At 46.0% G+C, this 16,405-nt stretch overlaps 1 protein-coding gene across 1 annotated transcript in view; it reads right to left on the reverse strand.

Moving 5' to 3' along the window:
* Window positions 1-16,405, reverse strand: part of EDEM1 (ER degradation enhancing alpha-mannosidase like protein 1) — a 224,568-nt gene that overhangs the window by 39,107 nt on the left and 169,056 nt on the right. Inside the window, exon 11 of the mRNA XM_069643495.1 lies at window positions 10,782-10,967. Coding sequence (XP_069499596.1) covers window positions 10,782-10,967 — 186 coding nt within the window. The remainder of the gene's footprint in view (window positions 1-10,781; window positions 10,968-16,405) is intronic.

Raw genomic sequence — 16,405 nt, forward strand, 5'->3', positions numbered from 1 at the left:
ATTTGCTATGCAATTCTGTAGGTTTGCCAATTAAATTGGCACTTGTGTAGCAAACCTAGCTATTCAAGTTAACCTGTTCTATGAAAATACAGCTCACCCAGCATTCCTCTTGCCTTCAGAGCTCTCTCCACCCTCGATTCTCTGTTGACTGCAAGTTCAAAGGGGCTAATGGAGAGAGAGTGCAGCAGTAATCAGCCCCTTCACTCATGTGCCGAAAGGCCTGTGTGGGAGTGCTACCCCCCTTTTATTTCTTCAAATAATTGCAAATCAGACATAATCAGGATACTACTGGTATTAAGCTAACTGTATCTTGTCTGCCAAAGACCAGTATGTGTTTTTTTTTTTTTTTAAAGGATTTCAGTTCCTTTTCTAAAAATGTAATTGGTTATGCAATTCATAATTACAGTATTCCTACTGTAAAACACTGCATCGTCTCCATGCTTTACAGTTAAGTGTATCTAAATATCAGTGTAAACTAGATTTCATTTTGGTGGTGAAGATGCATCATATGCAAGCGCTTTGAAATACATTGTTTATAGGTGTTATATAAATAAACTATCATAGCATATGACGAGTGGACACTTTTGAAAATGTACATGACCACGCAGCCAAATGCTTTGAGGGCAAATCTAGCTCTGTGGCCTGCTGGTTACATACTACTTGCAACTGGTGCTCAAACCATGAGCTGATCCCATACTCATTGACATTCTATCTTGTCATATTGCTTTATACCCACTACCCTGAAAGTGAGATGGCCGCAAACTACAATATTCTAACTAGTTTGCCCAGTTCTCTGCCTGCTACACCTGCTACACCATCCACACTGCTTAGTCTTTTACATAATGAATACGCAAAGTTAACTTGATATTTACTTAAAGTAGCGATCAATAGTTTCAATCAGTATGTAGATCTACAGACCCACTGCAAAACTGTACACTGTAGTTGGCCTCCAGAGCTCACTTTGGGCTATGATTATGATTGCATTATATATTTGCACCTGCAGTAGAGAGCTGGCCAAACTGTTTTCAGAGAATTTTATCATATCTATGTATTTGAGTCCATTCATGCAGCTAATCTTTTTACAGACGAGTAGATTTTAAAGGGCCAGTACCATTTGCAGGGGAAACATTTAAATAAACTTTACATTGTTTGCAGTAAATGTTAAAAACAAAAAAAAGTTCAACTGTGTATGGCTGGCCTCTGGGTGGCAGCAGTATGCCTAAAGTGGGTTTGTGGTGACATGTACCATTTAACAGAAAGTGAATTTAAATTTGTCGTCATCCGTTGCCATGGGTCTAGTGCATGTCTCTTCAGTCAAATGGGTAAACTAAGTTACTCAACCTGCAGGTCTAGTTGAATTTTAAAGAATTTGCCAGGCCCGACTTATCTCACTAATGGCTTACTTCAGCAGGGACACAAAACAGTTGTATTGTTATTAATTTTATATCTTGGGTACAAGTATCTTCTGCCGGCATTAACAACATCAGTACAAAATTGCTAATCAAATGAGGATGTTTGCTAATCAAGAAAAAATTAATTAGCAAACTCTGCTAATCAATTTTTGAAAACTAATGTATGCCTTGAACTGGGATTTATGTCCCTCCTGATTGCATTCTGGTTGGTGATGGCACAACAGTGGAAACAGCAGATAGCACCCACGATCCAGGACTGGCTACAGAAATGTGTGGAGTTTTGTTTCACTAGAATGGGTAACATACAAGATCCAGGGAGACTAGGAGATCTTCAAAAGAGACTGGGGGCAGATATTGGCATACCTACAAAGTGACTACATGCTACAATAGTGCCCGCAAAAGATCAGGCTATTGGCAATGCTGGAGATCCAACGGAATAAAGGAAGACTAATGGAATGTTCTCACTCCGGCCATGGGGACAGGGAAGTTGATTGTTTAATATATTATGTAATATGTGATCTATAAAAACAAAAACATGTTTAAAATAAAGGAAAGCAATAGGGTAATTCACTTATTTAAAATGGAGGCCAGGCCCGCCCCCACACCCCTACCCCCTTCATAATGCTCTATGTCAAAACTAGTGTGCACATGTGTCTTGCTGTTACTCCAGACATCTGCAGCTGCAGTTTTACAGTGGCACAGAGTAGGTGTCAAGGTCACTGCAGTATCCCCTTGCACCATGCCACCTCACACCCAACAGTGGCAGTGACTGTTAGACCAAGGCCTCAATGCTGGGTGCACTGGAACCAGGATTCAGTTTACTGGAAGGGAAGGATCACTGCCAGCCAAGCTCCCTTGACTAGGAGTGCAGAACAGAAGGACCCACCTTGTCCCTGGAAACCCTGTAATAGACCTCCAGCCAACCCAGAAATCAATAAACAGTCCTGCAACCGGAATCACGCATTGAACCACTTGTGAGCTACACTAACCAGACATTGCAAGTGCCAAAAGCTTCTTCGTGCCATGCGCTGTTGCTGCTTGGGCAGCACCAATACTGGACCCAGTCAAACAGCTTGCCAACTGACGCTCAATCACTGCCTCAGGAAGCTCCAAGAATCCAGACTACGCAGTCGACCCCTTAACACCTTGCGTTCAGGAAAGCAATCAAAACATTGCTGTTCACCTAAGGGCCTCACCCCTTCAATGTGGCTGTTTTTTCATACCAGCCTATTGCTGTTCCGTACACTAGAAATGCATCTTGCTCACTGTAACCGAGAGCTAAATCATGTCTACTGTATGAAGATCTCCATTCGCAATAATGCTTTTGCATGTCTCCTGCTCACTGTAACCATGAGCCAAGCATACTCACGTAACAAAGACAAATATGTGCAAATAAGACAACTTCTGCAACAGCGCCTCAATGCCTGAGGGCTGTAAGTGCGCTTTACAAATAAATAAAATAAATAAAGAATAAGGTACTGTGCAGTGAATGAGGACATGGTGGAAATGAAGTACCTGAACACCCCTGCTCATCTACCCAGAGTGCCATTCTACACGAGTTGGCATTTTCTGCACTGGGGTGGGTTTTTGCTAGTGTTTAGGTAATTGATTGCATTTTATGGTCCGATTAAAAAATACTATTTTTATAGAACATAGAAAAGAAGACAATGCATTACTTACCGTAAAAGCATTTCCGATGGTTGTATCTGCTTAGATTCACATGCTGTGCATAGGTCCGACATCCAGTGGTCACTGCGGAGTATTGCATTTTGTTTTCGTAGTCGAAAAGGGGACGTCGACAAGGCGTGTCTGAAACACTATCCCTATAGTGACGTGCGTTGTACCCACAATCCCTCACGCGTCGAGGTCCCTCTGTATTTTTCTGCCCTGAGGGAGCCTTCTAGACGTGAGTGAGTACAGAAAAGAGATATAAAAGGAAGTCTATGTTCCTTCCATCCGAGCGGGGAGGAAGGGTGGGCGCATGTGAATCTAAGCAGATACAACCATCAGAAATGCTTTTACGGTAAGTAATGCATTGTCTTCTGATGTTTGTTAATCTGCTTAGAATCACATGCTGTGCATAGACTAGCGAGCAGTACCCGGAGTTGGCGGTGGGTTATGAGAAGGAACTGTAGAGAAAAGATGTCTTAATACTGCCTGTCCCACCTGGGAGTCAGATCTCGAGTGTGCATCTAGACAGTAGTGTTTTGTAAAGGTGTGCACAGAACTCCAGGTAGCAGCTTTGCAGATGGACTCAAGGGGAACATTTGCAATGAATGCTATGGACGCCCCCGTGCCTCGAGTAGAGTGTGCTCTTGGCTTAAAGGGCAGTTCTCTCTTAGCAAGAGTATAGCAGAGAGATGCATTGAACAATCCATCTAGAAATAGTGGACTTTGAAACTGCATCCCCTTCTCTTCCTGCTGCCACCGAGACGAAGAACTGATTAGTCTTCCTCAGTGGTCTGGTTCTTTCCATGTAGAACATGACCGCTCTGCGTACATCTAGTGTGTGCAGACTTTTTTCTCCCAAGTTGGAAGGATTTTGAAAGAACGTTGGTAGGTCTATAGACTGGTTTACGTGGAATTTCGAGATGAATTTCGGTGCAAACCTTGGGTGCGTGCGTAGAACCACCTTATCTCTGTGAACTGTAACGAAGGGGTCTAGAACAGAAAGAGCCTGTAGTTCACTTACTCTCCTGATGGAGATGATAGCTATTAGAAAAGCAGTCTTAAGAGTGAGGTCTTTAAGAGATGCTTTGTGCATGGGTTCAAATGGTGAGCCCATGAGTATGGTAAGTACCACGTTAAGGTCCCATCCGGGAGCTGGGTCAGCTATCGGGGGGTGTATTCTCTTTACTCCCTCCATGAAGGCCTTTATAACAGGGATCTTCCACCACGACACTTTGAGTTGGGAAGTGGTGTATGCAGAAAGTGCCGCTAGGTGGACTTTAATGGAATTGAACACTAGACCTGAATCCAATAAATGGGTCAGGTATAGAACAATATGTGTGGGAGAGCAGTCAATCGGGTTGATGCTCTTTCCTCTGCACCAGATGACAAATCTCTTCCACTTGCTCGAATAGCAGTGGCGAGTGTTAGGTTTTCTGGCTTCCCTGAGGATGTCCATGCATCTCTGCGGGAGCTGTAGATGTCCAAATTCTATGATCTCAGGAGCCAGACTGCTAAGTTCATGTTCTGGGGGCATGGATGCAGAGTCCTGCCCTTGTCTTGTGACAGCATGTTGTACGGGCAGGGGAGTTTCACTGGGGGAGATAGAGACATCTCCATCAAGTGAGCGAACCATGGCTGTCGGGCCCACATTGGGGCCACCAGTATCATGGTCACTTGTTCCTGGTGCATCTTGTGCACCACCTTGTTGAGAAGGGGAGTCGGGGGGGGAAAAGCGTAAGCAAATTTCCCTGACCATTGAATCGACAGACCGTTCCCCTTGGATTGGTTCTGGGGGTACCTGGAGGCGTAACTTTGGCATTGTGAGTTCTCCAGGGTTGCGAACAGGTGTATTTCTGGGAATCCCCATTGCGTGAAGACGTCGAAGACGATGTCTTCGTGCAGTCGCCATTCGTACTCTTCGGGCAGGGGGAAATCTCTGCTGAGTTTGTCTGCCAGCAGATTGAGTTCCCCTGGTACATGTTGTGACAGTAGGAACATGTTTTGTTTGAGAGCCCACTTCCATATATTTTGGGCCAGTTTGGACAGTCCTGGGAGTGGGTGCCCCCCTGCTTGTTGATGTAGTACATGGCTGTGGTGCTGTCTGTAAGGATCATCACTGTTTTGCCTTGTAGGTGTTCCTGGAAGGCTTTTAGCGCTTTGAACACAGCTAGTAGCTCCAGTAGATTTATGTGTTTGGATGCTACGTTCGGAGTCCACACTCCGTGAGCAGTCTGATGGGATAGGTGAGCCCCCCCCCATCCTGTGAGGGATGCGTCTGTGGTTAGAGTGGCTTCCGCCGCGGGTGTGGCAAAGGGTTTCCCTCTTACCAGGTTTTCCTTTGTCCACCACCGTAGCGAGAGAACCAAGGCCTGCGAGACCACCACTAGATCGTCCCATAGTCCGCTGGCCTGACACCACTGGCTGTTGAGCCACTCTTGCATTGGGCGCAGGCGCGCGTGAGGTACCAAATAAATACACAACGCCATCATTCCTAGCAAGCGCGTTGCTTTGCATACCGTCACCTCTCGACCGGCCACATATTGAGGGATCTGAAACAGCATGTTTTGGACCCTCTTGTTGGAGGGGAAGACGAGGCTGTCCTTTGTTTGAATTAGAGCCCCTAGGAATTGTTTGATCTGGCTGGGGTCTAGGCTGGACTTCTTTTCGTTGATGGAGAAGCCCAACTGGAACAAAAGGTCTACAGTCTTTTGGGTATTGGAGAAGCATGTTTCGTAAGAATCCCCTGTTATGAGCCAGTCGTCGAGGTAAGGGTAAACTGGGATGGACAACCTGCGCAGGTGGGCCGCTGCCACTGCCAGTACCTTCGTGAATACCCTTGGTGCAGATGCTATGCCGAAGGGTAGCACCCTGAACTGGTAGTGTTTGCCCTCTATCATGAACCCGAGTTATTTTCTGTGCGCTGGCAACATTAAAATATGAAAGTATGCATCTTTCATGTCTAGTGTTGTCATGTAATCTCCTTGTGATAGCAGGTTGATCACTTCCTGTAAGGTCACCATACGAAACTTCTGGGGTTTGACAAACTTGTTCGCTGGGCGCAGATCTAATACAGGGCGCATGGTTAGATCCTTTTTGGGTACAAGGAAGTACACTGAATAAATACCTTCCGTTACCTGAGATAGAGGCACGACTTCTATGGCTCCTTTTTCCAGCAGTTGGTCTACTTCTTGGAGAAGGATGGCAAGGTGTTCTGGTGTCATGCGTTGTCCCCTCGGGGGTCTGTATGTTGGGGAACCGTTGAATTCGATGCAGAATCCGTGGGCTACGGTGGAAAGTACCCAGCGGTCTGACGTTCTTCCCTCCCATGCTGGAAGAAAGGATGTTAGCCGGCCCTCGACCGGTGTTGCATGGGAGGGGCCGCAAATCTTTGCGTCACTTGGTGTTGTTGGGGGCTTGGGAGCCTCTGGGAGTGGACCCCCGACCTCTCCCTTTGCCACGGTGCTGGCCTCTTTGGCTGTACTGCCCACTATTGGTCTGGTAATTGGTGGCAGGGTACTGTTGCTGGTGATTCTGTTGGCGTTGGCCACGAAAAAAAGCGTTTGTTGCCATAGCCGCATCTGGTAGTGGGCTTAGAGATCTGGTCAAGAGTTTTGATAGCATCAAACTCTTTTTTAGCCATCTCCAGAGCCTCATCCACCGCTTTCCCGAAGAGGTTTGAGTCTTCAATAGGTTTATTTATTAAAGACGCCCGTGTCTTCGGTTTGAACCCTGAGTTACGCAGCCATACATGGCGTTTTAGGAGTATTCCCTGAACCAGGGAACGTCCCGATGTCTCTGCAGCATCCAGAGAGTTCTTCACAATGCTCTGGTTGACCTGGGTTCCCTCGCCAATAGTTGATAGCAGGCGGGTCCGTAGCGGTTCCGGCGCTTCTTCAGCGTCTTTGCGCAGTTTGGCCCACTGCGCGTCCGCGTAGCTAGCTAGCAAGGAATTGTTGTTCGCAATTCTTGCAGAAAAGGCAGCCGAGGATGTGACTCTCTTTCCAAGGGCATATAATCCCTTGCCCTCCTTGTCAGGTGGTGCCTCGCTGGTGGACAGCGGCACCCCTGCCCTCTTCCTTGTATTAGTTACTACAAGGGAGTCAGGAATAGAATGTCCCCTGATGTACAGCGGGTCTGAGGTTGAAGGAGTGAAAAGTTTTTCAATTCTTGGATTAACTCCCCTGATTAGTGCGGGCGTAGATAGCGAAGGGATGATTCTTCTCTTCACTGAAGCGAGGAGGGGAATGGTGGCTGACCGGGGGTTTCTCCTTAATTACTCTTTCCACAAAGTCTATTTCAGGAGAGATCTCCCCAGTGTCCAGTTCGAAATGTGCTGCTGCCCTGCGCAACAGGGCATTGAATGTGGGCTGATCTTCTATGGGAGACGTGTTCCTAACAGGTGAATTGTCAGGAGGATTTAGGTTCAGGACATCAGTGTCCGAATATACTGATGGGGATTGCCAGGGATGTGAAGGCCCTTCTTCTGGATTTTCTCCGAAGCCTTCTCCTACCATGTCTGGGCTGTCTTCCAGACCTTCCTCCTGGTTCTGTCCCTCTTCATCGTCCACAAATTTATCCTCCTCCTCCAAGTATTGCTCCTCACCAGTGAGGTCATACACATTATGGAAATCTGAGGCTGTGTCCTGCTGGGAGGGGTTGAATAGTCTCGGATATTTAGCCCTGGGGTCCTCCTGAGGCCCTTCTCTTGTTCTCTTGGGAGTGGGAGGGTTCTGGGTCTTCATGAACCTCTCCATCCTCTCCATGCAGAGATGGAGCCTTTCCATGGTCTCATGGGCTACCCCTGAGCGGTCTAGCGGGGGAAAATTAGTGTCTTCCGCCTGAAAACGGCTCGACCTCTCCCATAACGTCGAGGAAAGTTTCCCATCGCCGTCAGAAAAGCCTTCCGGTGTGCTGGGGTCCCCCCGACTGAAGGGGGTAGTCCCGGTCTTTCTTCGGGCCTTTTCGGCGTGTCTTTCGACCTTTGCGTAGCGCTCGACGTGTCTTTCGGCGTATGCTTCTGGGTGTCGGCTACAACGATCCTCACCAAGCTCTCTGCGACTAGTTTGTCAGAGGAGGGCTGTGGTTTCGACGTTACGGGTGTCGATCGTTCTACGGCGGCGTGCGCTCTCTGCTGGTGCGCGCCGGCTGATGGTTTGGGGGCGGCGCCCTTATTTGCCGAAAGCCCAGTCGCTGGTCGCGGCTGCGGTTGAGAGAGGGGCTTCGAACCTGAACGGTCCGAGGAGGCCGCCGGTGGAACCTGCGTCTCCTTGGGCGCTGACGCTTTCTTCGTCTTCGACGAAGAAGAGCCGTGGGTTGTGTGCTTATGGGTGGTATCGTGTGCGTCAGTGTCGCCGGGGTGTTCATCCCCATAAGCAGGGCGTGAGCCGAGCCCGTCGGGGCCGGGGACAGACGACGAAGAGCGCGAGCGCTCTTTAGAGGGGTCTACGACTTCCGTAGCGGAGGCCGTGTTATCACGTTCCTCGTCACTGTCGGTGGTAGCGGCGGCGGGTGAGGAATCGGCCTTCGACATAGCGTAGGTCGCCCACCTCTTGACCGTACGGTCTTTTAGAGTCTTTGGCTTAAGAAGCCGACAAGCCGTGCAACCCTCCTCCTTGTGATCGAGGGGCAAGCAGCGGTTACACCGTGAATGCTTGTCCTTCCAAGTGAACTTGCCCTTGCAACGCGGGCAAAACCTAAAGGGTGTCCTCTCCGTAGCTGAGGCAGTAAATCGTGATAACGACCCCAAGGGAAAGGAAGGGGAAAGGGAAAGGCATTCTCAGAAAGGAAACAAGAGATGTCCCACGACCCCACTCTCCCTACTGTATTTGGCCTGCGAGGCCAGGCCACGTGTTCAGCAACGCCGAAGGATCTCCTCCGCTCGTCCCCTCCGTCGAAGATCTTGCTCGGCGGAGAAACAGCTTCACAACTGCGTCGAGGGAGGGATCTATGTGTTATATAATATAAGAAAACGACCAAAGGTCGAGGAGATGAAATCTGCAATGTCTCTCGAGGAGCTCCGCGTAAAGGCGACCCGTAGCTGGGCGGAAAAAAACAATCTGAGGAACCTCGACGCGTGAGGGATTGTGGGTACAACGCACGTCACTATAGGGATAGTGTTTCAGACACGCCTTGTCGACGTCCCCTTTTCGACTACGAAAACAAAATGCAATACTCCGCAGTGACCACTGGATGTCGGACCTATGCACAGCATGTGATTCTAAGCAGATTAACAAACATCAGAAATACTTTTATTTTGGAGCCATTCTATTAAAGTGGTTTGGGTTGCTACCGTCATCAGGTCACAACGCTCATGAAGATATATCCTGACCTCTGCCTACATGACCACAAAAGGTGAAGGAGGTATATCTGTCAAATAGGATACACTGCCAAACACCAAGGTCCACCCAAATCATTTGTTTTATTAGGTTTGGTTTGCCTGGGACAAGAAAAAAGCTAGGCCATTTTAAAATCACTGAACTGGGTGAGGAGTGGATCTCCGGGTCCATATGTTAGCACTAGGGCCTTTATTGGTCAAGAGAACAAGAAATAGGGCATAAAAGTGCACTCTAATGGCCTTACAGTACTGTTACATTTGCAATTGGGGTATTAATGTGGTCAAACTAGCTGTATACCTGGCGAAGCCAAAAATATTAATTAAAAACCAAAAAAATGTTTAAAAATAAATGCCACCAGCCTACGCCAAACACAATTTAAGGGTAATACAAGCACCACTTTCCTAGTCACCACATAGGCTACCACAGGACAGTTCATCAAAAAGGGTTGCAGTCGCAAGGGGACTTCAGTAGAAGCCCCTCTGTTTGTAGCATTTTATTTTTGTGATCAAACAGGGAAAAGGCAACATCTTTAGAAGTCTAATAAATTGGGACAAAATAGCCCCAGAAAAAACAATTTGTGCCTCGGACACTTCCTATTGCCAGATTCCTAGAGGGAAGTAGCATGGTTCAGTTTGGTTTAGGCATCTGCAGGTCTTTCAGCATGGCTGCTGACAATTTCCTTCTAATTTTAAGGGGAGAGAAGAGACCTTGGTCAATTGGGTTTTTCAAAGGGCACATGGTTCAAGGAAGGTATTCAGACACGTGACTAGCAGCTTCTTGGCCTCTCTAGATGTGGATTTAACCTTAAATTGAAGCATCCTTTCCTAAGGTCTGATCTTGGCCGCCCGGGTCATGAACACAAAGGGCCACATTAGTCACTGTTTCACATTACAATAGAAATAATGGTTGGCTATAAGTGCACACACTGGGGTTTTAAAACCAGGATAGTAGTCCGGGTCATCCAAGAAAACTGCTATTCTGTGTTCCCTGAAACTGTTTAAAGAGATAACCATCCTGGAAGAACCTCACCATCAGCTATGCAGAGAGATATCAGATACACAGTAAATCTAACTGAGGAACTTTGTGTCCCTCAGGAGCCTTCATGAGCATTAGGATTCGAGATATAGGAGACTGGGAGGGGGTGGGGGGTGCAACAGGGGGAAGAGTATACCAGTGTAGACGAAAAAAGAAAATAATAAAATCAGATGCTGCGTGAAAGCTGCAGCCAAGAGCTTTCTGCCACAAACTGGAGACATTTGCAATTCAATATGCTGCATACCACCTTTTCAGTAATATCTAGGCTTAGACAAGATATTTATTCGCCCCTATCCCACCCCACAAGTGAAGAGATGGTCTAACTTACGTTTGAGCTCGAATTTGACTCATTGATGTTCCGTCTCAAGTTGACAATATTCCCCTCATCAGCATCTGGAAAAACGTCCTGCCAAAGTGAGTCCCGAAGGCGTTTGTCCAATGGCACAATATGTCCCTCGGTGGTGAAAAGATACTTATTGCCAGATTTGTGAACTGGGTTGTCCTCATCAAATAACTGAAAAAAGCATGGAACAATAAGCACCAACAAGCAACAATGGATGTCAAAATGCACCATTTGTAATATACAGAAAAATAATAAACAATGCAAAGGAAAATCTCTCAAGGCTGGAGCAGCAGTCTTTTCAGCTTATGAACGAAAGGCCATTACCTTAAAACCAGTGTCCTCAGGTGAGCTGTAACAAAAACCTGTGTGTGCACAGCTACGGAGACAGTTACATGCCCCCACCCCCAAAAACGCTCATAATAGACCAACGCCACCGAGACCCGTTCGCCTCCACACTGAGTGCATGGCGCACAATGTTCGCCCTCGCGGGAACCGACAGTCCCTACTACCGTTGGCTTCCCCTGTGGAAATTCCCCAGAGCTTCAACCGACATGGGAAAAGTCGATCCAGACAAAGTGGGGAAACCTGAGTAATAGGGCTCTAGCTGACATATTCCCAGAAGGCACATTTTTCAGACCCTCCACTTGAAAGCCTGGTCATGGGAACACTGGCAGGGACAGACTTCAAAACTACACTATGAGGTCGGCCATCTCGACTAGGTGGCCGTTTTACCCAGACGAACCCCCAGAAACCGCATGCCTAGCCTACATCACAAATTCTGGGGACTGTAGACACACCCTATCTGCACTATACAAGATGTTACTAGATACCATTTCACCTCCCACCTCACGAGCTCGGCAGGGATTGTCCTGGGAGCTTGGCGTTGACCTAACGGATGAACAATGGACCCTCATGTGTACACACACCAGTAAAGTATCTATAAGCTTTAGATTACAATTTAAACTTCCAAATAGGCTACTACACACTAGTCAGATTGTCTAAAAGGGCCCATTCGCAGCCACACTGCTGTCCCAGATACTGTCACATCCCAGCCGACCACCTACACATGTTTTGTTCGTGCCCCCGGCAGGGTTATTACTGGGACCAATAGCAGAAATGTTATACATCCCTCTGACACAAACCGCAGAGAGCACTTTTTGGTATATAGCCATCAATCTGCAGCAAAAGCCACCGGACCTTTGTGAATATTGCGTGCTTGATAGCAGAGAGCCATCCTATTAAATTGGAAAGGACCCCCCCCCCCCTTCCCCACCAGTATGAAGGAATGGCTAGTTGTGTTGACTTGGGGTCAAGAATGCAAAGAACTATGTCTCCACTCTCCCCTCCTATTCCAGACCTAGAGATGCCTGAGCATGCTTCCGATCCGATCTGTGTGATAAAGCTGCGACTAACTTGTCCTGAATTGGAAGTAATATGTGGATCGCATTAACTGCTGCCTCTTAAGATGTGTCACGAAATGCTCCTATCGATTTTGCTATGAAAACCAAGAAATGTAATGCAAAACTGTGCTCCTAATGTACCTGTTCGCCAGTATTAAATAGAAGCTAAAAAACAAAAATAAGTTGCAACGTGTTCAAAATTAACTATATTGCTTAAAAAGGAGCACATGTTTAACTAAATAGCTACAGAACATGTTTGATTTATCTCATACAATCCTATTAGTCTCTGTGGACAGTGGTATGATTGTCAAACCAGTAAAAAAAAAAAATTTCAAAAATAAATAAATAACGAATTTAATGGTCTCTCCATGAAAGTGCTTTAGTCCTCGTGGCTACATTTCAGGCAACAAGCGCCAGCAGAAGACCCTACCAGCCCACCCACGTTGATCCAGAGGAAAACCTGGCACAGAAGGCTGCCTAGCAGTCCACAGCAGGTAGTTGAGGCATGCAGCTTAGTGCAATGTAAGGGGTGGGCCATACCATGGCACGGAAAGGATAGGAACCACCATAAATCTGCTGCATAAGTCCTACAGGAACCCTATGACCCACTCGGCAATGCATTTCTTCAATAGGCTTACCAATGGCAGATGCCAACTCTGTGGTGCTCCGTTTAAGAGTAGAGCACTGCAACATCCACCGTCACCCTGAATAACAGTCAGCATGGGAATTTTAGTTGCCAAATGCAATCGGGCCAGCAGTCAGAAAGCTCACAAGAGCCACCTTATGCAACACAGGCATACGCTAAAAGCCCTATATTCAAGCCCACCGACTTGTGCAACCTACTAGGCAATTGTGACCTCTCAATCCTGTTTCTCTCAAGCCTGCTGCGAAAACAGCTCTTCAACATAAAGGCCAAGGAACATAAATAGAAAATAAAATGTACAAATAAAGGAAATTAGAGCATGAGCAGCAATGATGAATCTGTGCATCACCACTCCAGGCTCTTGCACTAGCACTCGATGTAATGTCACTGAAGTCCTTAAAGGGGCATTTCACACAAAGGCAATCTGTATCCAACCACACAGTCATACAGGGTCCATAAATAACATGTGGTCTGCCCTAATAAAGTCTCCCAATCCACAGACTGCACTTGACAATAACAAGGTAGACCATTGCCCATTTCTGACTACACCTGGCTACATAGGGTTCCCATAGGAGCAAAGAATAGACAGTTTTTCAATTCTTATTTTCACGTTACTAGGATGTGATTGTTGCTTAAATACGGTTTAAATTTGCTCCTGCTTAGCAATACACTACAATGTGATTTTTTAGTTTCTTTTAGAAAATGCAACTGTGTTTTAAGAAGACAGATTTAATTGTAATTAAAATTGATAGTGTGCAAGTGCCGCCGCTACTGAGTCAAGCCGGTCTGTGGCGGTCCGCGGCGTATGTGCCTACGCGGAACGCTGAAGGGATATCAGTCATTTAAGGTGGGTTGGTAGCTACCCTTATTGACATTTGTCTATTAACAGTTTAACGGTATGTGTTATTTCTACACGCAAGAATTACTGCTCACAGTGAAGGATAACAATCGGGGTTCTATTTCTTTACGCACTCTGAATAAAACTAGAAATCAAGATTGTACAGGCAGTGCCGACTGATGCCGTATTCATTGCGACCGTAACCGATGAGTGCTTGCAGTTAGCACTCATCAATGCCAGGTCTGTCATAAGGAATGCTGTCTCTTTCAGTAATTTCATTCGAATGAATGACATTGATATAATGATGATTACAGAAACATGGTTCACAGAGACATGCCAATCACATTTCCGTACGTTGACACCACCTAACTACTTTATTTAATGGTTAAATAAGGATGGAACAAGGGGAGGCAGAGTGGCTATGATCTATAGAGATAAGACATTTTCAGAGTACTGATACCTTAAAATGGGATCGCACCTCACAGATGTTAACATGTTCCTTCCAATTCTCACCTACCGAGTCCTTTAGACTTATTGTAGGTTATAGACGTCCAGGCCCACCCACCCTCTACGTTCCTTAATGCCATGGAACTTACCTGGTGGTGGAGGTAAGCAACCAGCCAAACATTGAGATTGTTGGGGATCTCAAGGTTTGGTGTAATGAGCCCGAAAATGTGGATTGCTCACATCTTACTAACATTCAGGACTCACATAATATCAGCCTTCTCTCATAACAATCCACTCATGTAACTGGACATTGTCTGGATCCCATAAGATAGAGGATTTAGGCTAAATAATTTGGCCATCAAGTCAGTTGGTCTAACCATTTCATGGTTCAATTTAACTGGGTACTGATGCCTACCGTACACAGAAGTATAAAATCTCCTATCATAGACTACTGATGACGAAAGAAAGATCTGGACAGAATATCCGACGTCAATTTGATGCTACATATCCCAGAATGTTATGACATATCAGAAGGCGAAGTAGACTATACGTGCCTAATGCAACAGTTACAAGTAAACTGATCTCCTTGCACCTATAACAAAAAAAGTTTTAAACTACCAGGAAAGGGACCCAATGGTTTAGTGAGACGGTAAAATAAAACAAAGAAATTATCGGAAAGCTGAAAAGAGATGGGGCTCGATTCAGTCTAGCGAAGATTGCATAAGAGCCAAATCAGCATTAAAGTGCTATAAGAAGAGGAGATCGGACTGGCAAAGGCACCAAGCCTACAAAATCAGATTAATGTAGCTCAAAATAGACCGAAAGAACTATTTAAGATCATTGGAAAGCTAGTGAATCATGTTTGCATCAATACTGGTCGGCACCAAAGTTTGAAGATGGCTAATGACTTTAATAACTTCTTTGATAGTCAATTCACTGGTGAACCTGACTCCACTATGCCGATCCATGAGGTGGAGGGAATACCCCCAAATAGGGAGTTGAATTTTACTCCAGTGCAAAAAGAGACCTCTAAAAACTTGGTGCACTAAAACCAACAAATCTTAGCTATACTATTCCGGCATACTTAGCACAAAAGCACGCAGAAGTCTTGAGCAGACCAATGCAGAGCTTTGTTAATGCATCGCTAGCTCAGGGATGTGTGCCACAGGATCTAAAGAAATCATAGCTGACGCCGCTATTAAAAAGAGACCTAGTCTGGACCCCCTTGTATAGGCTAACTACCGCCCCAATGCTGGGTTGGTGTGGCCCACTAAGATTCTAAAAAGGTTGTGATCATGCAACTCGAAAAACATTTGGGAGGAGAACCACCTTCTTGATACATTCCAGTCCGACTTTAGGCCAGGACATGGAACGGAGATTGCACGGATTAAAGTATGGGATGACATACTTGAAAATGTAGATCGTGGCAATGTTAGCATGCTTATTATGTTAAACTGGTGGCAGCGTTCGACAGTCGACCAGCAAATTATGAATGCTAGATTAAGTGAAGTGGCACATGTCTCCAACGAAGCACAGAAATGGTTTGACTTGTTTGAGCGATCGTAAGCAGCAGCTTAAGATGGGTTCCTTCCTATCAGAAAAGCTGAACATTCTCTGCGGAGTTCCTCAGAGAAACCGAGGTTTTCGGTGGCCGACGCTCGTGCATGGAACAGCCTAACGCAACATCTAAGGAAGATAGAATCTGACAGTTTTTAGAAAACAAATCAAAACATCCGTTGGAGAAACATCATGTGAGTGGTGAATAATGCTTCATTTACTTTATATAAGATCTGCGCCTAGATGTGGCTTGCTGTTTGGTCCCCCAGGGGATTTGCACTATACAAATTAAAAAGAAAACAAAAATAAAAAATACCTTCATACCACTTGCTGCTTGAAATTCAATGTCTACCTGAAAGAAGGAAACTTCCTGAAGGAAGTTGCAGCACATCGAGCAGCAGAAACAAGAAATCGGACATTGGCAAGTTAAGCAAACAGTTTGCCAACAAAAAAATGGACTCTAGGGAGTTCCTATCTCACGCAACTGAAATGCAAATCTTACATCGCAACAGTCCAAAGCCTAGTAGCAGCCTGAAAGATCACCCGAACCACAAACAAAGCATAAGAAATGAACTAATGCTACAAAAATATTTATGACAGGCTTTGACAAACTGGAAGCCTACCCTGGAACAATATGTGGCTATTGCAAAAAGGACTACGGGCCTCATCACAGGTTGTGTGGTATTCCGGCAGACATTTTGCAGAGGGGAATTAGCATTATCGC

The sequence above is a fragment of the Ambystoma mexicanum genome, chromosome 2p, assembly GCF_040938575.1.
Source record: "Ambystoma mexicanum isolate Mex_15411 chromosome 2p, UKY_AmexF1_1, whole genome shotgun sequence".
NCBI lineage: Eukaryota > Metazoa > Chordata > Amphibia > Caudata > Ambystomatidae > Ambystoma > Ambystoma mexicanum.